Genomic DNA, 13887 nt, shown 5'->3' with positions numbered 1-13887 from the left:
AAACTGTAGAGTCTGTGGATAAGAACATGTTCAGCAGGTCAGATGTTTTTCCTGTGACCAGGTGAGAAAGTTGGTCGTACCGGTCAGTCTGGAGTCCTGTGTGGACTCTGTGTGGCGCCAGCGCTGTTCGGTAAACGGCTCCGTATGCAGTGACGGATGGTGAGGCTCTAACTGGGCTCCTTGCTGATGGAAAAGCAAACAGGTTCTTAGGAGGTGCCAGATTGGAACCAACTAAGTTCTGGAACTAGCACCTGGTTCTTCTTGGTGGAAAAGGGCTGAATGTAAAGTTTATGCCACAGCTGCCCTAAGTGAACAGCATTGGTAATTACCAAAATCATTTTTGAGAGAATACGACCAGTTACCTGTCCAGATGTTCCCTGGATAGATTTTTGCTAGAACATAATTATTACTGTTATTTTTTGATTTGTTCATTTAGATGGGACAGTGCGTATTAATGTATGTACAATCTCAGGTTGCAGTAAATACGGCGGATTTAGCACAAGGCTAATTTCCATCCGGTTATCCCTGATGGAACAAGGCTTAGAGGGAAGAAGAGCTGCTAAGAAGCCATTATTGAGGCCTGCAAACATCCAGAAATGCCATCATGATGCTGCCACCACCATGCTTCGCAGTGGGGATGATATGCATCTAGTCTGATGGACAAAAAGCTCCATTTTGGTATCATCGGACCAAAGAACCTTCTTCCAAACTTCTGGTGAACTCTAGCTGACCTTCTGTCAACAGAGATGTTCTCTCTGCTGGTCTCCCTTAAAGTTTTGACTGGTGAAGAACAAGGAACAGTTGTGTGGACAGTCTCTCCCATCTCAGCCACTGAAGCTTGTATATTCTTCGGAGGAGTTGTAGGAGTCTTGGTGGCCTCCTTCACTTGTCTCTTTCTTGCTCGGTCACTCAGTTTTTGAGGACGATTTACACATATTCCTTCCGTTTCTTAATCCAAGGTACTTCAAGGGAAATTCCATTACCTGGACACTTTCTTGTATGATCCCCTGACTTGTGCTTTTCAACAACCTTTACCAGAGTTCTTGGAGTGTTCTTCAGTCTTCATGGTGTGGTTCTATCCAGGTGTACTGATCCACCAGTGACTGGACCTCCCAGATACAGGATTCCTTGTACTACAACCACTGAGACACATTCACTGACCTTAAATACACTGACGGTGTGACTTCTAGCATCAACTGACTGCATTTGTGTTGAACTCGGTGGGACACTTCAAAGGGGTAAATACTAATGCAAGCAGTCGTTTTGCATTTTTTAGGAAGTGATTTTTCTGGTAGATATCGTCACTTTGACATGAAGGAGCCTTTTTTCCTTTTTTTTCTTCTGAGCAGTAAAACACTTTTTATAGGCACCGCATACGTACAGATAAAAGAATTCTGATTACTGTCGGTGGATTCAGTCTCGATTCATTTGACTTTGAGATATCACACAGCGCTTTACTCTCTGCTGCTGTATACTGTGTGTAATTAGTAGTTCTCTCTAATTCTTAAGCATTTTAGTTGAAAACGATAAACGGAAAAACTTGTGGCTATAGCAGCAGTGTGACAGATGAGAAGAATCCCAGTGAGCTGATTGGCTGATGCTGTTGCTGTGGCAGTGCTGTGATTGGTGGCTGTGTGTCTCCTGTGTGTCAGTGCTGCGACGGCGTTGGGTGTCCACGCTACAGGAGCACGTCAGAGATCAGATGGTGTTCGGGCGGCGGCGGTTCGGTCCTGGATCTCACTGCCAGAAACACGGAGTCCTCGAACTGAAGGGAACTAAATCCAAAGTTTATGCCGCCATCAATACCGACCAGATTTGGCTTCACAAGAGCGAGCAGGTAAGAGCACCAACAGGTGGGCACCAACAGGTGGGCACACTGGTGAGAACACCAACAGGTCGAGGCTCCACTAATAGCTCTCCAAAGAGCTTTAGCAAAAAGGAGTTCTTTAAGCCTGCAGGTGTCTCAGTGGTTAGCACCTTTAGCACCTCACAGCTAGAAGGTCTCCGGTTGGCGTCCCGGTGAGGACACCCGGGATCTTCCTGCGTGGAGTCTCCATGTTCTCCCCGTGCAGCGTGGGTTCTCTCCGGGTTCTCCGGCTTCCTCCCACAGTCCAGAAACATGCTGAGGTTAATTGGTGATTGTAAATTGTCCGTAGGTGTGAATGTGAGTGTGCTTGGTTGTCTGTCTCTAAGTGTAGCCCTGTGATAGACTGGTTACCTGTCCAGGTGAACCTGCCTTCACCCTGAGTCAGCTGGGATAGACTCCACCCCCTAGTGAGGATTAAGGTGGAGATGATGGATGGATGGGTTCTTTAAGGATCCTTTTAGCGTTTCTTAAAAGACCTGTCTCTTTAAATAACCCTTTAATTCAAGAACTATTTGAAGGTTCTTTAAAGATTTTTTTTATTTTTTTTAAAGGTTCTTTAACCCTTTATAGGGCACTCCTTGAAATACTTGAAAAATGAACATTTCAACCTCAGGGTGTTGTGACTTTAAAAAGAATTAAATGCAAATCAAGATAAAGGTACCATATATGGTAATTAGCCCGTCTACAGTGAAAAAAGGGAATTTATAATACATGGTTTAAAAGAGTACCAAACTGCAAAAACATTTATTTAGAAACATTTTAGTTTGAGGTAATAAAGTATTTATAAAGTGCTCGGCAGGTTCATTCAGTCACACTTTTCCTGGTGGTTTTAGTGGCACTCATCTCAATAAATACATCAACGTGGAGTTCAATACAAACCAGTAACAAAGCGTTTAAAAAGTGCATCTGTTTAGTGACATTTTTTGTAAGGTAGTGATATTGGCACGAATATAAAAACTAAATCAAAGGTCACATGGTTGTTCAGCCTGGATTTGGGAAACTGTGATGGACTCACTGTTTTGTGATGTTTTGTGAACGGCTGTGGCTCAGCTGGTGGAGCGGTTTGATCCCCTCCACAGTGGACGTGTCCTCAGCATCATGTCACTGGTCTATGAATGTGTGTGAATGGGTGAAAGCGCTTTGAGTACCACTAAGGTAGAAAAGCACAATGTCATTTACCAAAGAACAAATGATTAACACAGAATGAAACCAAACCAAAGAATTCCAGTAATAATGGAGAACCTGTGAAGAACCACTCCTTGAATAATGAGGTTTTGCTGAACAAGCAGAGAGTCTTCTGAAGAACCGTTGTCATGTTTATGACGGCAGGCTGCTGATGGGAGAAGTTGTCTTCATGTGTTTTTTTCGACTGCAGTGTTTTCGAAACGGGATCGGCATCACGGTGATTGAAGCTCGAGGAGCGACGATACGAGACGGAAAACACAAGAGCTTTGACCTTATTACTCCGTACAAGACCTTCAGGTCAGAATGATCACTGAATCATCATCAGTTTTCTCATTGTTGCATTTAGAAGAAAACAAAAAGTATTTAACAGTAAAACACGTGTTTTAGCAGCTGAACACTTTTAACGCATGTGTTTACCCACAGCAGAAACCTTCAGGTCTGTGGTCTGGAGATGGAGCTGGGCACAAAGTGTCCGTCCTCTCAGCAACCTCAACACGACCTCTGTTCTTCCTCCTCAGCTTCACAGCAGAGTCGGACCGCGACAAGCGGGACTGGATGGAGGCGCTGCAGGAGTCCATCGCAGAGACGCTGTCGGATTATGAGGTGGCCGAGAAGATCTGGTCCAACCGATCCAACAGAATATGTGCTGACTGCAAAGCCCTGAACCCCGACTGGGCTTCTATCAACCTGTGTGTTGTCATCTGCAAGAACTGTGCAGGTAGAACTTTGTGCTGTGCAAGAACCCCGGCTGAACGTTGCAAATGAGTTTATTTAACGTGTATTTCTGTCTTTAAAGTGGATTTAACTTCAGTTTAACGTTGATTTGAACTGTTAAGTGCTTCAATTAGGAGGTCTGTTTGGTTTAAGAGCTAATTTATCTGCTCCAAGAGCTCATGTAGGAGTTTTCACAGTTTATCTACTTGGTTCTGTAGTTTATTTCTGATCTGCTGGAGCGCATGTAAAGGGTTCTACAGTTTATCTACTTGGTTCTACTGTTTATTTTTTTGTTTCTAGAATTCAAAAAGGAGGTTCTGTCATTCACTGAAGTGGTTCCACAGTTCATCACACAACAACCGACAAGCAACGACAGCAGTGAATACGGTCCTGGGCAATATCATCGAAATACCAAATGATTTTAAATGGCATCACCTGACAGTAATCTGATTACTTCTCAGGAGAACAGCAGAGTGTTTTGAACTGGGGCTCTATAGATAAAACTGAACCTAGCTGAAGTTGCCTTCGTACAAGACACATGGAAGCTCATAAAGAAACTCTACAACCAACTGGATGGACTGTAGATTCTTTTATATCGACTCCAGAACCACCTGAATTGACTCTAGAACTAGCTTAAGCAGCTGAACTGTGGAACCACCTGAATAAATGCTAGAACCTCATACTTGAGCTCCACAAGCTCATAAATGAAATCTAAAACCAGCTACATAACACATATACCCTAAATGACCTCCAGAACCCAACACATAAGCTCTAGAATCTCCAACAGTTAGAAGTAGAACCACCTAAAGGAACACTAGAATTTACTAAACAAACTGTAACTAAACTAGAACCTCTGTGGAACGCCTTTGGGGTTGACATACGTTCTCGAGCGGTGCTACTCAGCTGATGGCAGCATGTGTCACCGTCTGTCTGTGTTGTGTTATGCGTTGTGTGTCTGTCTTTTGTGTGTCTGTGTGCAGGGCAGCACAGAGGTCTGGGGACGATGGTCTCTAAAGTTCAGAGTCTGAAACTTGACACCAGCGTTTGGAGCAACGAGATCGTCCAGGTGAGACCAGCACCTGTTCAGCGGAGCAGCTCGGGCTGCTGGCCATATGGTGGTGCAGCCTGGTGCTGCTGCCTGGTCCACAGGAACCGGTCCTATCGACCCTCTACCTGGGCCTTTCAGGACTGTTTGTTTTGGTCGCTGTGAGCTGAAGCTGTCAGATCCTACAGTGGAAACAGAAACTTGTCCATTGTGGAAAATGGACAGAAACTTGTGCAAAATAACTTACAAACAGTTGCTAATGACTCAGACGGGTCCATCATTGAATTTCAGCTTGTGGACTTGCAGAACCGTGGTAGTCCTTGACCTGAACCAGCTGCTCTCCTGTTGTTTAATACAGATATAGAGAATATTTAATCAGCAGCTGGGCAGACATGAAAGCTCAGTATGAATCTTTTGTGTTGTTGTTTGTTTACCGAACTGTTTGTTTGTTTGTGCGGAGCAGCTGTTCATCATGCTGGGGAACGACCGGTCCAATGACTTCTGGGCAGCTCGTGTGTCTCCTTCAGACGAGCTGGACTGCGACGCTCCGCCCGAGCAGAGGAGGGAGTTCATCACCCAGAAATACAGAGAAGGTCGATACCGGCTTCCCCACCCCAAGTTCTGCAGCCAGGAGGAGCTGCTCAAGGTCCGACTGATTGTTAAGCCAGAACCACAGCGTAGGGGCAGCTCCCGCCTTTATTTCACTGGCTTTATTACACAGAACCACAGGAGTGACTACAGCCCTGTAATATCACTCAGATAGCAAATGACTCTAACCTGTATCTCCTCACAGTAATCAGATTACTTCTAAGACAAGCAGCAGAGTATTTGCTCTGATGTCACATGACAAACTACTAGTTTAGATTAATTCAGGCTCCACAGTAGAAACTCAATGCAACAGAAGTACAGTAATTCTCTCCCCACCACCTTCTGCCCTCATGCAGCCCCACATCATGATGCTGCCACCTCCGTGCTTCACTGTCAGGACCATGCATCCACTGTGGTGGTCCTGGTCACCAAACGTGGACTCCATTTGAGCCATCTGACCAACAAATGTGCTCCCAACATCCATCAGGCTTCTTTTCATGTGCTTGATTGTTGTTTAGTTCTGGTCCTCCGTCCATAGAGGCTGATGTTCTGAAGTGTCCTTCACACTGTGTGAGCTTCACACTAACTCTGGTCTCCATTGATCAGCCCTGTGCCAAGTCTGAAGCAGCTGCCTTTGTCTGGTGTCCACAGCTCCATAGTGACAGTAGTTGACTGTCCGTGGAGTCATTGTAGGAGGACGACCACTGCAGCCCTGATCAGTGCTGCTCTGGCTCCTTCTGGACCTCCTGGTTCCTGCTGCAACGTTTCACTAATTCTTAGTTGCATCTTCCTGGATCCTTTTCTGTCTTTTTGAAGTCTCACTATCACATTTTCCAACGATCATCAAACCACAAACAAACAAATAATTATAATAATGAACCAAACAAAGTGGTGATTCCAGAGTTGTTTCGATGTGGGTTTTAGTTTTTACCATAGCGAGCTTGGATATATAAATAGATCTAAATTCTTCTCTGAAGTGTTGTAGAAGTGTAGACTTGTAAACTGAGATTCTGTTTTGTGTATTTCAAACATGCAGAAACAATCTGTGAAATAGAAAGACCGTTCTGAGTGTCTGCTGGTGAAGCTGCAGTCACAGCTTTTCTGCAGAAACAAACGAGAGAGAAAAACGAGGACATCAAAGCTGACCCGAGGTCAGAAACACACTGTAGCTTCTGTTCCACTCAGCTTCAAAGAAGCAGCTTTTCTGTACATGACAGAGTCAGCGCTGCCGATCAATATCCCATTATCAGCTGATCGTTAATGCCACCTGCTTTGTTTCTGCTCAGCAGTCAGAGCCTCAGACTGCCTCCTGCATCGCTGAAGATCACTTAAACCTGGACTCTAAATGAACCAAAACTTTCTGGAGCGCACTGGGGCATCGGTGGGACGTCAAGTGACCCGAATGTTGCATGAAGCAGAAAAATCTGAGAGAAAAAGATAAAAGCTGCTGCAGGGCTGAAAACTGAAAACCATCACAGCAGCTGATTGACTGCAGAGCTGTCACACACTAACAACGTAATGCTGCGCTTGGTGGTCCAGTTCTGTCTCCCTGTGGTGGTTTTGTGGTTGACTCCAGAAGCAACCTTCACATGCCTCAGTAACAACAAAAAGAACAGCAATGATACTGAAGATAATAAATTAAAATTTGATACTCAGTTAAAGAAGAAATGACTCCAGTGAGATACATATGACACAAGATGACACAAAACACCACCAAAGAGACACAAATGCCCGACTGTATCAGTTCAACACTGATAAAACAGTTCTGTTCCAGGTCTTCTGTCCAAAAAGGACTTTTATGTCAGGACTAATAGCGTCTCTCTGTCTTGTGTCTCAGGTCTTGTGTTCAGCTGTCTCTGAACAGACGCTTCTGAAAACAGTAACTCAGATTTTCTCGGAGGCAGAGGCGGCTCGCCTCTCCGATGCCTCCCTCGGCTGCCAGCAGCGCTCCCTGCTGGACTGCTGCCCCACCTCAGGTCAGGACCCTGCTGTGGCCTTTTCAGTTATTCCCCAGTTTGTCAAACCTTTGTGCGTTTTCTGATGAATGTTTTGTGACCGTCCATCAGATCCCAGCGTGTACGATGAGATCATGCAGCCTGTTCTGCATTCGGGTTACCTCTACAAGTCCGGCTCTGTCAACAGAGGAACACTGTCCAGAAAAACCCGAGAAGGTAGGACAACGGGGTCAGCTGGTTCAGAGGGCTTCACCACAAACTGACCTGTCAGCAGGTCTGTTTAGCTTTCAGTGTCATGAAGGAGGGTCTCTTTTAACCTGTTGAACTAACACTGTAGCTGATGCTGCGCAGCTAGATCACCATGGTAACTGATGCTACACAGCTAGATCACCATGGTAACTGATGCTACACAGCTAGATCACCATGACAACTGATGCTGCACAGCCATGGGAACCTACACCATCGCCCTTGAAGTTGGAATAATTTTAGTTTTCAGACACATTCCTCTTTTCATTTCTATTTCTACACATCAGTCATCATTGTGACCAGGTCCAGTGATCACATCCTGAGTCCCAGTTAGCAGGTGAAACCAGTTCTGACTTCAGGATGTGACTGCAGAGTGGGACGTCCTGCCCACTGACTCCGTCAACCAGCTGGTGGACAGAACGCCACCATGTCTGAAGCCACTGATCCATGTCGGGCGGGCAGACTCAATATTAGTGACTGAGGGACATTTAAAGAATAATATTGGACATTCTGATGCATGAAATCCCCTCAAATATGTCTTTCCTGTGAAAGGGAGCAAGGTAGAAAAGTTCAAAACCAAACTCTTCATCCTGTAGTTTATTTTAAGCCTGAACACAGTTTACAAAAGTTCACTGTGGTTTAATGTTTACTGTGATGTGTGTTATATATATATATATGTGATATCAATGAAGTTTTGAGAAGGTATAAACTTTATCTATGTAGAATACATCATATTGTCACAATCATTTCATGAGACGAGGTAAAAAAAAATGATTCCAACATTATGGGCAACAGTGAGTCATGTATTCAACTGGGGACGCATTCAGTTTCCGTTTTGCTGCAGTTTAACAATACTTCAGTCACTTCAGACAGCAGTGCTGCTGCATCGCGTCAGATTTTGTTCCGAGTTTTCTTGTATGTCTTTTGGGACCTAAAACTAAGTTCTATAAAATATTTTGTTTTTCATTCAATTCAATTCAGTTCAGTTTTATTTGTATAGCGCATATTTACAACAACAAGTCATCTCATAGCGCTTCACAAAGGCAGAAACACCCAACAATCCAAACATCTGGATTCTCTATAAGCTTCAGCAGTCTGCTGGTGGGAAGGAACCGAAAACCCCCACAGGGGAAAAAAAAACCTCGGACAGAACCAGGCTCAGGGAGGGACGGTCATCTGCCTCCACCAGTTGGGTGGATGTAGGATGAATGATAACATTTAGTTTACAGTTAAACAAGTTATTAGATTTTACCTTAAAAAGAAACAAACCACAACTGGGAAGTCATTGTAAGAGTGAAATATCGCCAGAAATATAAATCCCATGCCCAAGAAATATGGTGAGAACATGAACAGAATTGTTTCCCTAAATGTATTCTATAATCATCTTACCCTCCTAAATGAAATCTAAATTCAGCCCCAAAAAATTTAAGAACCTCCTAAATAAACTAAATGAACTCTCGAACCCGTAAAGCAAACTCTAGAACCACCTGAACAAGCTAACTGAACCCTAGAACCTCCATAATAAAATCCAGAAGCCCCTTAACTTCCTCAGTGAACTCTAGAACCTCTTAAATGACCTCTAGAACCACCTTAACCACCTAAATGAACTCCAGAGATCCTAAATTGGTTCTAGAACCACCTTCACCTCATCAATGACCGCCAGAACCTCCCAAACATACTCTAGATACTCCTGAACCACCTAAATGAAGTGTAGGATCTCCTAAACCAACTCTAAAACCATCTTAACCACCTTAAACATATAAATGAGCAGCAATTCCTCCTAAATTACCTGTCGAACCAGCTTAACCACCTCAGTGAACTCTGGAACCTCCAAAACAAACTTGAATGCCCCTTAACTCATTTGTCTGAAAGGAATATTTTCATGTGCATGTCATGTGAGCAGGCTAAAGCAGCTGAATATGTCCTTTGGTCTCATGTCAGACTTCCAGAAGTTCTGGTGCTCGGTGGATCAGTCTCTGCTGCTCTACGAGTCGGATCGATCGGCAGATCCCTGCCTGCAGATCAACGTTAAAGACATCGTGTGTCTGGGAGTCAGTCGACCCGACTCCTCCAAAGCCAACAACGGATTCATTGACAGGTCTTTCACATGTCGCTGAACTGGATGATTTAAACCTGTTGACAGACTTGATCTTTGTTGGTATGAAAACATGTCTTTCTTCTGTCTCTCAGGTTTCGTTACACTTTCGAGTTGTATCTGAGTTCAGAGAAACTTTATCAGTTTGGTTTGGAAACAGCCGACACGCTGCACAGCTGGACCAAAGCCATCGGAAAGGTCTGACTGGCTCTCTGACCTCAGTGCTTCCATCACACTCAGATCACGTCAAACAAAAAGACTTTTTTTTATCAAAGTGTCTGGTTTTTTTTTTTGCAGAATTCTGATGTTACTCTAAAATATAAAACACTACACTTCAGGTTTGAAATAGTAAAAATCGTCCAACTTTGTTCTCAGAAATGTGTTTCTGTGGCTCCTTTCTCTTGTGTTTACTGTGTGCTGACGGTACTGATTAGTTTGAAGGTTCTTCTCTTGATCCAGCTGTCTGGACTCTGACATGTGGATCAGTGTTTCCTCCATAGACTGTATAAAAGATGGACGTAGCTGCCGTGACGTCACCCGTTGGTTTCTGCACTGAGAACATGAAGCCAGGGTTTTGCTACTTCCTGGTTGACATCTTGGATTTTTGGAGCCAGTGACGCAAAAATCGTGGGAGGGGGGCGGAGCCATAGGAGCAGCGATTGGTCAGACGGATTGAGAGGCGGGCCCTCTCTGCCCGCCCACATTTACCGCCTTCTGCTCGCTTCGTCTGTATGGTCGCTGCCGACTGTCAATCAAGCCAGCCACGCCCCTCGCCCCGCAAAATGTTGACCATTTTTTAAAGATTCCGTATTGATTTATTTTCAGATTGGTCACCTGATCTCTGGATCTGACCATGAAAACTAATAAGAAAACCATCCTGAGCTGTAGGAATGCAGGATTTATTGATCTGTGATCACTTCTTTTCCAGTTCCAGTCTATGGGAGCCAGGGCTTTGTGGAGCCAGCAGCTAGTGGACGTAGTGATACTGCAGGTTTCTGACACTTCCGGGTCGGCTTCATTTTTCAGGGCCGGTTGCTACGTCCATCTTTATACAGTCTGTGGCTTCCTCAGATGTCTGTCTGCTCTCTGGACCGTTGCTGTGATGGCAGCTCTCCCTCCTGATGCCATGTTTAATCTTCATGTTGTCGATTGGTTCAGGCTGCGACGCCACTCAGCTGTCATTGCCTGCTGACCCGGGAGTTTGAGCGAGTTGGTCTCCTGCGGTACCGGGCCATGCTGGACCCTCAGCAGTGGAAGGAGGCTTACTTTGTCCTGCAGAAGTCCAACCTCTTTGTCTGCCCCCAAACCGATGGAGCTGCAGAGGACATCATCAACCTGAACCGCCTGCAAGAGCTGAGTCAGTGTCGTGGTCCTGAATATAGTCCTGATTTCTGGTCCTGGTCTTGATCTTGACCCTGGCAATGGCCCTGATCATAGTCCTTGCCCTGGTCCTGAAACTAGTCTTTGTCATAGTCCTAGTCCTGGCCCCGGCCCTGGTCCTCAACCTAGACCTGGACCTAGACTTTGACCTTGACCTGGCCCTGGTCCTGGTCCTGGTCCTGGTCCTGGTCCCGGCCCTGATCATGGTCCAGGTCCCTGGTTCTGATCCTCTACCTGGTCCTTGGTCTTGGTCATTGTTATGGTCCTGGTCCCTGTTTCTTTCCCTGTCCTTGTCCCTGTCCCTGTCCCTGGTCCTGGTCCTGGTCCTGGTCCTTGGTTTTGGTTATGGTCCTGGCCCTGGCCCTGGGCCTGGGCCTGGCCCTGGCCCTGGCCCTGGCCCTGGCCCTGGTCCTGGTCCTGGTCCTGGTCCTGAACCTAGTCACAGTCGCAGTCCTGGTCCTGGTCTAGGTCATGGTCTTGCACTGGCCCTGATTTTGGTCCTGGCCCTTGGTTTTGGTTATGGTTCATGTCCTGGTCCACAGAGACCATGTGTGACTGACTGAGCTGTCTGTCTCTGTGTTGAAGGTATCACCTCTGAGGTGGAGAACCAGGAGAAGAAAGACATCCTGGTGTTGGTTGAAAAAGGGAGGTGAGAGGAATAGTTTCTGCAGACTTCCTTGGTCCTGGTTCTGGGTGTTTTGTCACTGTCTGTTCTTCCCATCAGGACTCTCCACCTGCAGGGCGTTGGCCGGACAGATTTCTCTCTGTGGTACTCCGACATCCAGCGGGCGGCTGGCGGTAAAGGAAACACTCTGAGAGAGCAGCAGCTGAGCAGGAACGACATCCCCATCATCGTGGACAGCTGCATCGCCTTCATCACGCAGTACGGTGAGGACAACTCCTCTGAGCTCCAGTCACTTTATTTATGTCACATGTGCTGCTGATTGGTCGAGAACGTCACAGCGCCAGGTTTAGGAGCTGTAATCACACTACCCTTAAACCACGAGTCATGCCTGCATGCTTCGTTTCTATTGTTGGACGACCACAGGATGACCTCTACAAGCTCACTGTTGTGGTTCTCTGCAGGTCTTGGCCACGAGGGGATCTACAGGAAAAACGGGGCCAAATCCAGGATCAAGTTGTTGATGGAGGAGTTTCGTAAAGATGCCCGAAACGTCAAACTGCGGATTGGAGACCACTTCATTGAGGACGTGACTGACGTTTTGAAGAGGTTCTTCAGAGAGATCGACGACCCTATCTTCATGGCTGACCTCCACCCTCTGTGGCAGGAGGCTGCTAGTAAGTCCTCTTCAGTTCCAGAGATCAGAGCCTCTGCTGTCAGGGTTCTGGTCCAGATTTCAGTTTCTGTTTGAAGACATCTCTGTGTTTTTGTTGTAGCACAACTTTTCAGATCAGCTGGTGAAACCGTTACAGATCACTGGCCTGTAAACCCGACCCAAGAGACTGCAGGGTCTCTGACCATGGACCGTCACTGCCATTGCACTTAATGTTCTGGTCTAGATATAACTCCTGGTCCTGGTTCAGGTTCAGACCATGTTTCTGATCCAGATCATGTTTCTGGTGCTGTTTCAAGTTCAGTCCCTGGTCCAGGTCTATTTCCTGGTTCAGATCCAGACCGTGTTTCTGGTCCAGGTTTGGGTTCAGGTCCTGGTTCTGATCCTCGTCCAGTTCCATGTCCTGGTTCATGTCCTGACCATGTTTCTGGTCCGGACTATGGTTCATGTCCTGGTTGCAGTACAGGTCCTGGTCTAGGTTTCTGTCCAGCGTCATGGACCAGGTCATGGTACTGGTCCAAGTCTAGTTCCAGGTCCGGGTATGGGTGCACATCCTGGTCCAGATGAAGGTACAAGTCCTGTTCCTATTTAGTCCTAGTTGGTGCTTTGTGAGTTTTCTGTTCTGTTGGCTTTTCTCTATCGGTGGTCCAGCGCTTCACAGATGTCTCAGACCAGCTCCCAGAGTCAGGTTAATGCCACAGCTGGACCACATGCTGGTCATTACCAGCAGCGTTTCCTATGTTCCTGTCATGGTTCAGACACCAGCATGTAGAAGCTCTTTAACCCAAAGGATGTTTTTAATGCTAGAATGTAATTATTGTTGTTATCCAGGAATTTTCAAACTACAGTTTAAAAACAAAACAGTAAAGCTCATTTTTTATTGATGAAGATGTCAGATTGTAGTGATTTACTTCCATTCCTGAACAGAAACATCAGTTTTAGTGGTTGAATGTGAAGCTTGATTCATTTCTAACTCCTCAGAGAAGTCCAGGTGCTCAGGTTTACGTATGAAAGGTGGATTCAGTTTAAATTCCTCATTCCTGTTTAAAATGGTGAAACGTGGAGAGCTGAGTGGGTTAAAGCTCTTCATGATGCTGGATGCTCTCTCTCTCTATATATATATACACTACCGTTCAAAAGTTTGGGGTCACATTGAAATGTCCTTATTTTTGAAGGAAAAGCACTGTACTTTTCAATGAAGATAACTTTAAACTAGTCTTAACTTTAAAGAAATACACTCTATACATTGCTAATGTGGTAAATGACTATTCTAGCTGCAAACGTCTGGTTTTTGGTGCAATACAGTACATAGGTGTATAGAGGCCCATTTCCAGCAACTATCACTCCAGTGTTTGCTCATTGGCTCAGAAGGCTAATTGATGATTAGAAAACCCTTGTGCAATCATGTTCACACATCTGAAAACAGTTTAGCTCGTTACAGAAGCTACAAAACTGACCTTCCTTTGAGCAGATTGAGTTTCTGGAGCATCACATTTGTGGGGTCAATTAAACGCTCA

At 45.5% G+C, this 13887-nt stretch overlaps 1 protein-coding gene across 4 annotated transcripts in view; it reads left to right on the top strand.

Annotated features, from left to right (window-relative positions):
- Positions 1-13887, top strand: part of arap3 (ArfGAP with RhoGAP domain, ankyrin repeat and PH domain 3) — a 40436-nt gene that overhangs the window by 17618 nt on the left and 8931 nt on the right. For all 4 annotated transcript variants that reach the window (XM_008298689.1, XM_008298691.1, XM_008298690.1 and 1 more), the window contains exons 10-22: positions 1653-1837; positions 3243-3349; positions 3571-3770; positions 4747-4832; positions 5275-5457; positions 7237-7375; positions 7466-7570; positions 9542-9698; positions 9791-9893; positions 10854-11052; positions 11661-11724; positions 11800-11963; positions 12162-12374. In XM_008298689.1, the coding sequence (XP_008296911.1) occupies positions 1653-1837; positions 3243-3349; positions 3571-3770; positions 4747-4832; positions 5275-5457; positions 7237-7375; positions 7466-7570; positions 9542-9698; positions 9791-9893; positions 10854-11052; positions 11661-11724; positions 11800-11963; positions 12162-12374 (1905 nt within the window). The remainder of the gene's footprint in view (positions 1-1652; positions 1838-3242; positions 3350-3570; positions 3771-4746; positions 4833-5274; positions 5458-7236; positions 7376-7465; positions 7571-9541; positions 9699-9790; positions 9894-10853; positions 11053-11660; positions 11725-11799; positions 11964-12161; positions 12375-13887) is intronic.

Source organism: Stegastes partitus, unplaced genomic scaffold, assembly GCF_000690725.1.
Source record: "Stegastes partitus isolate 25-593 unplaced genomic scaffold, Stegastes_partitus-1.0.2 Scaffold1339, whole genome shotgun sequence".
NCBI lineage: Eukaryota > Metazoa > Chordata > Actinopteri > Pomacentridae > Stegastes > Stegastes partitus.
Note: the sequence above shows the minus strand (reverse complement) of the source record. Positions and strands in the feature narration are given on the sequence as shown.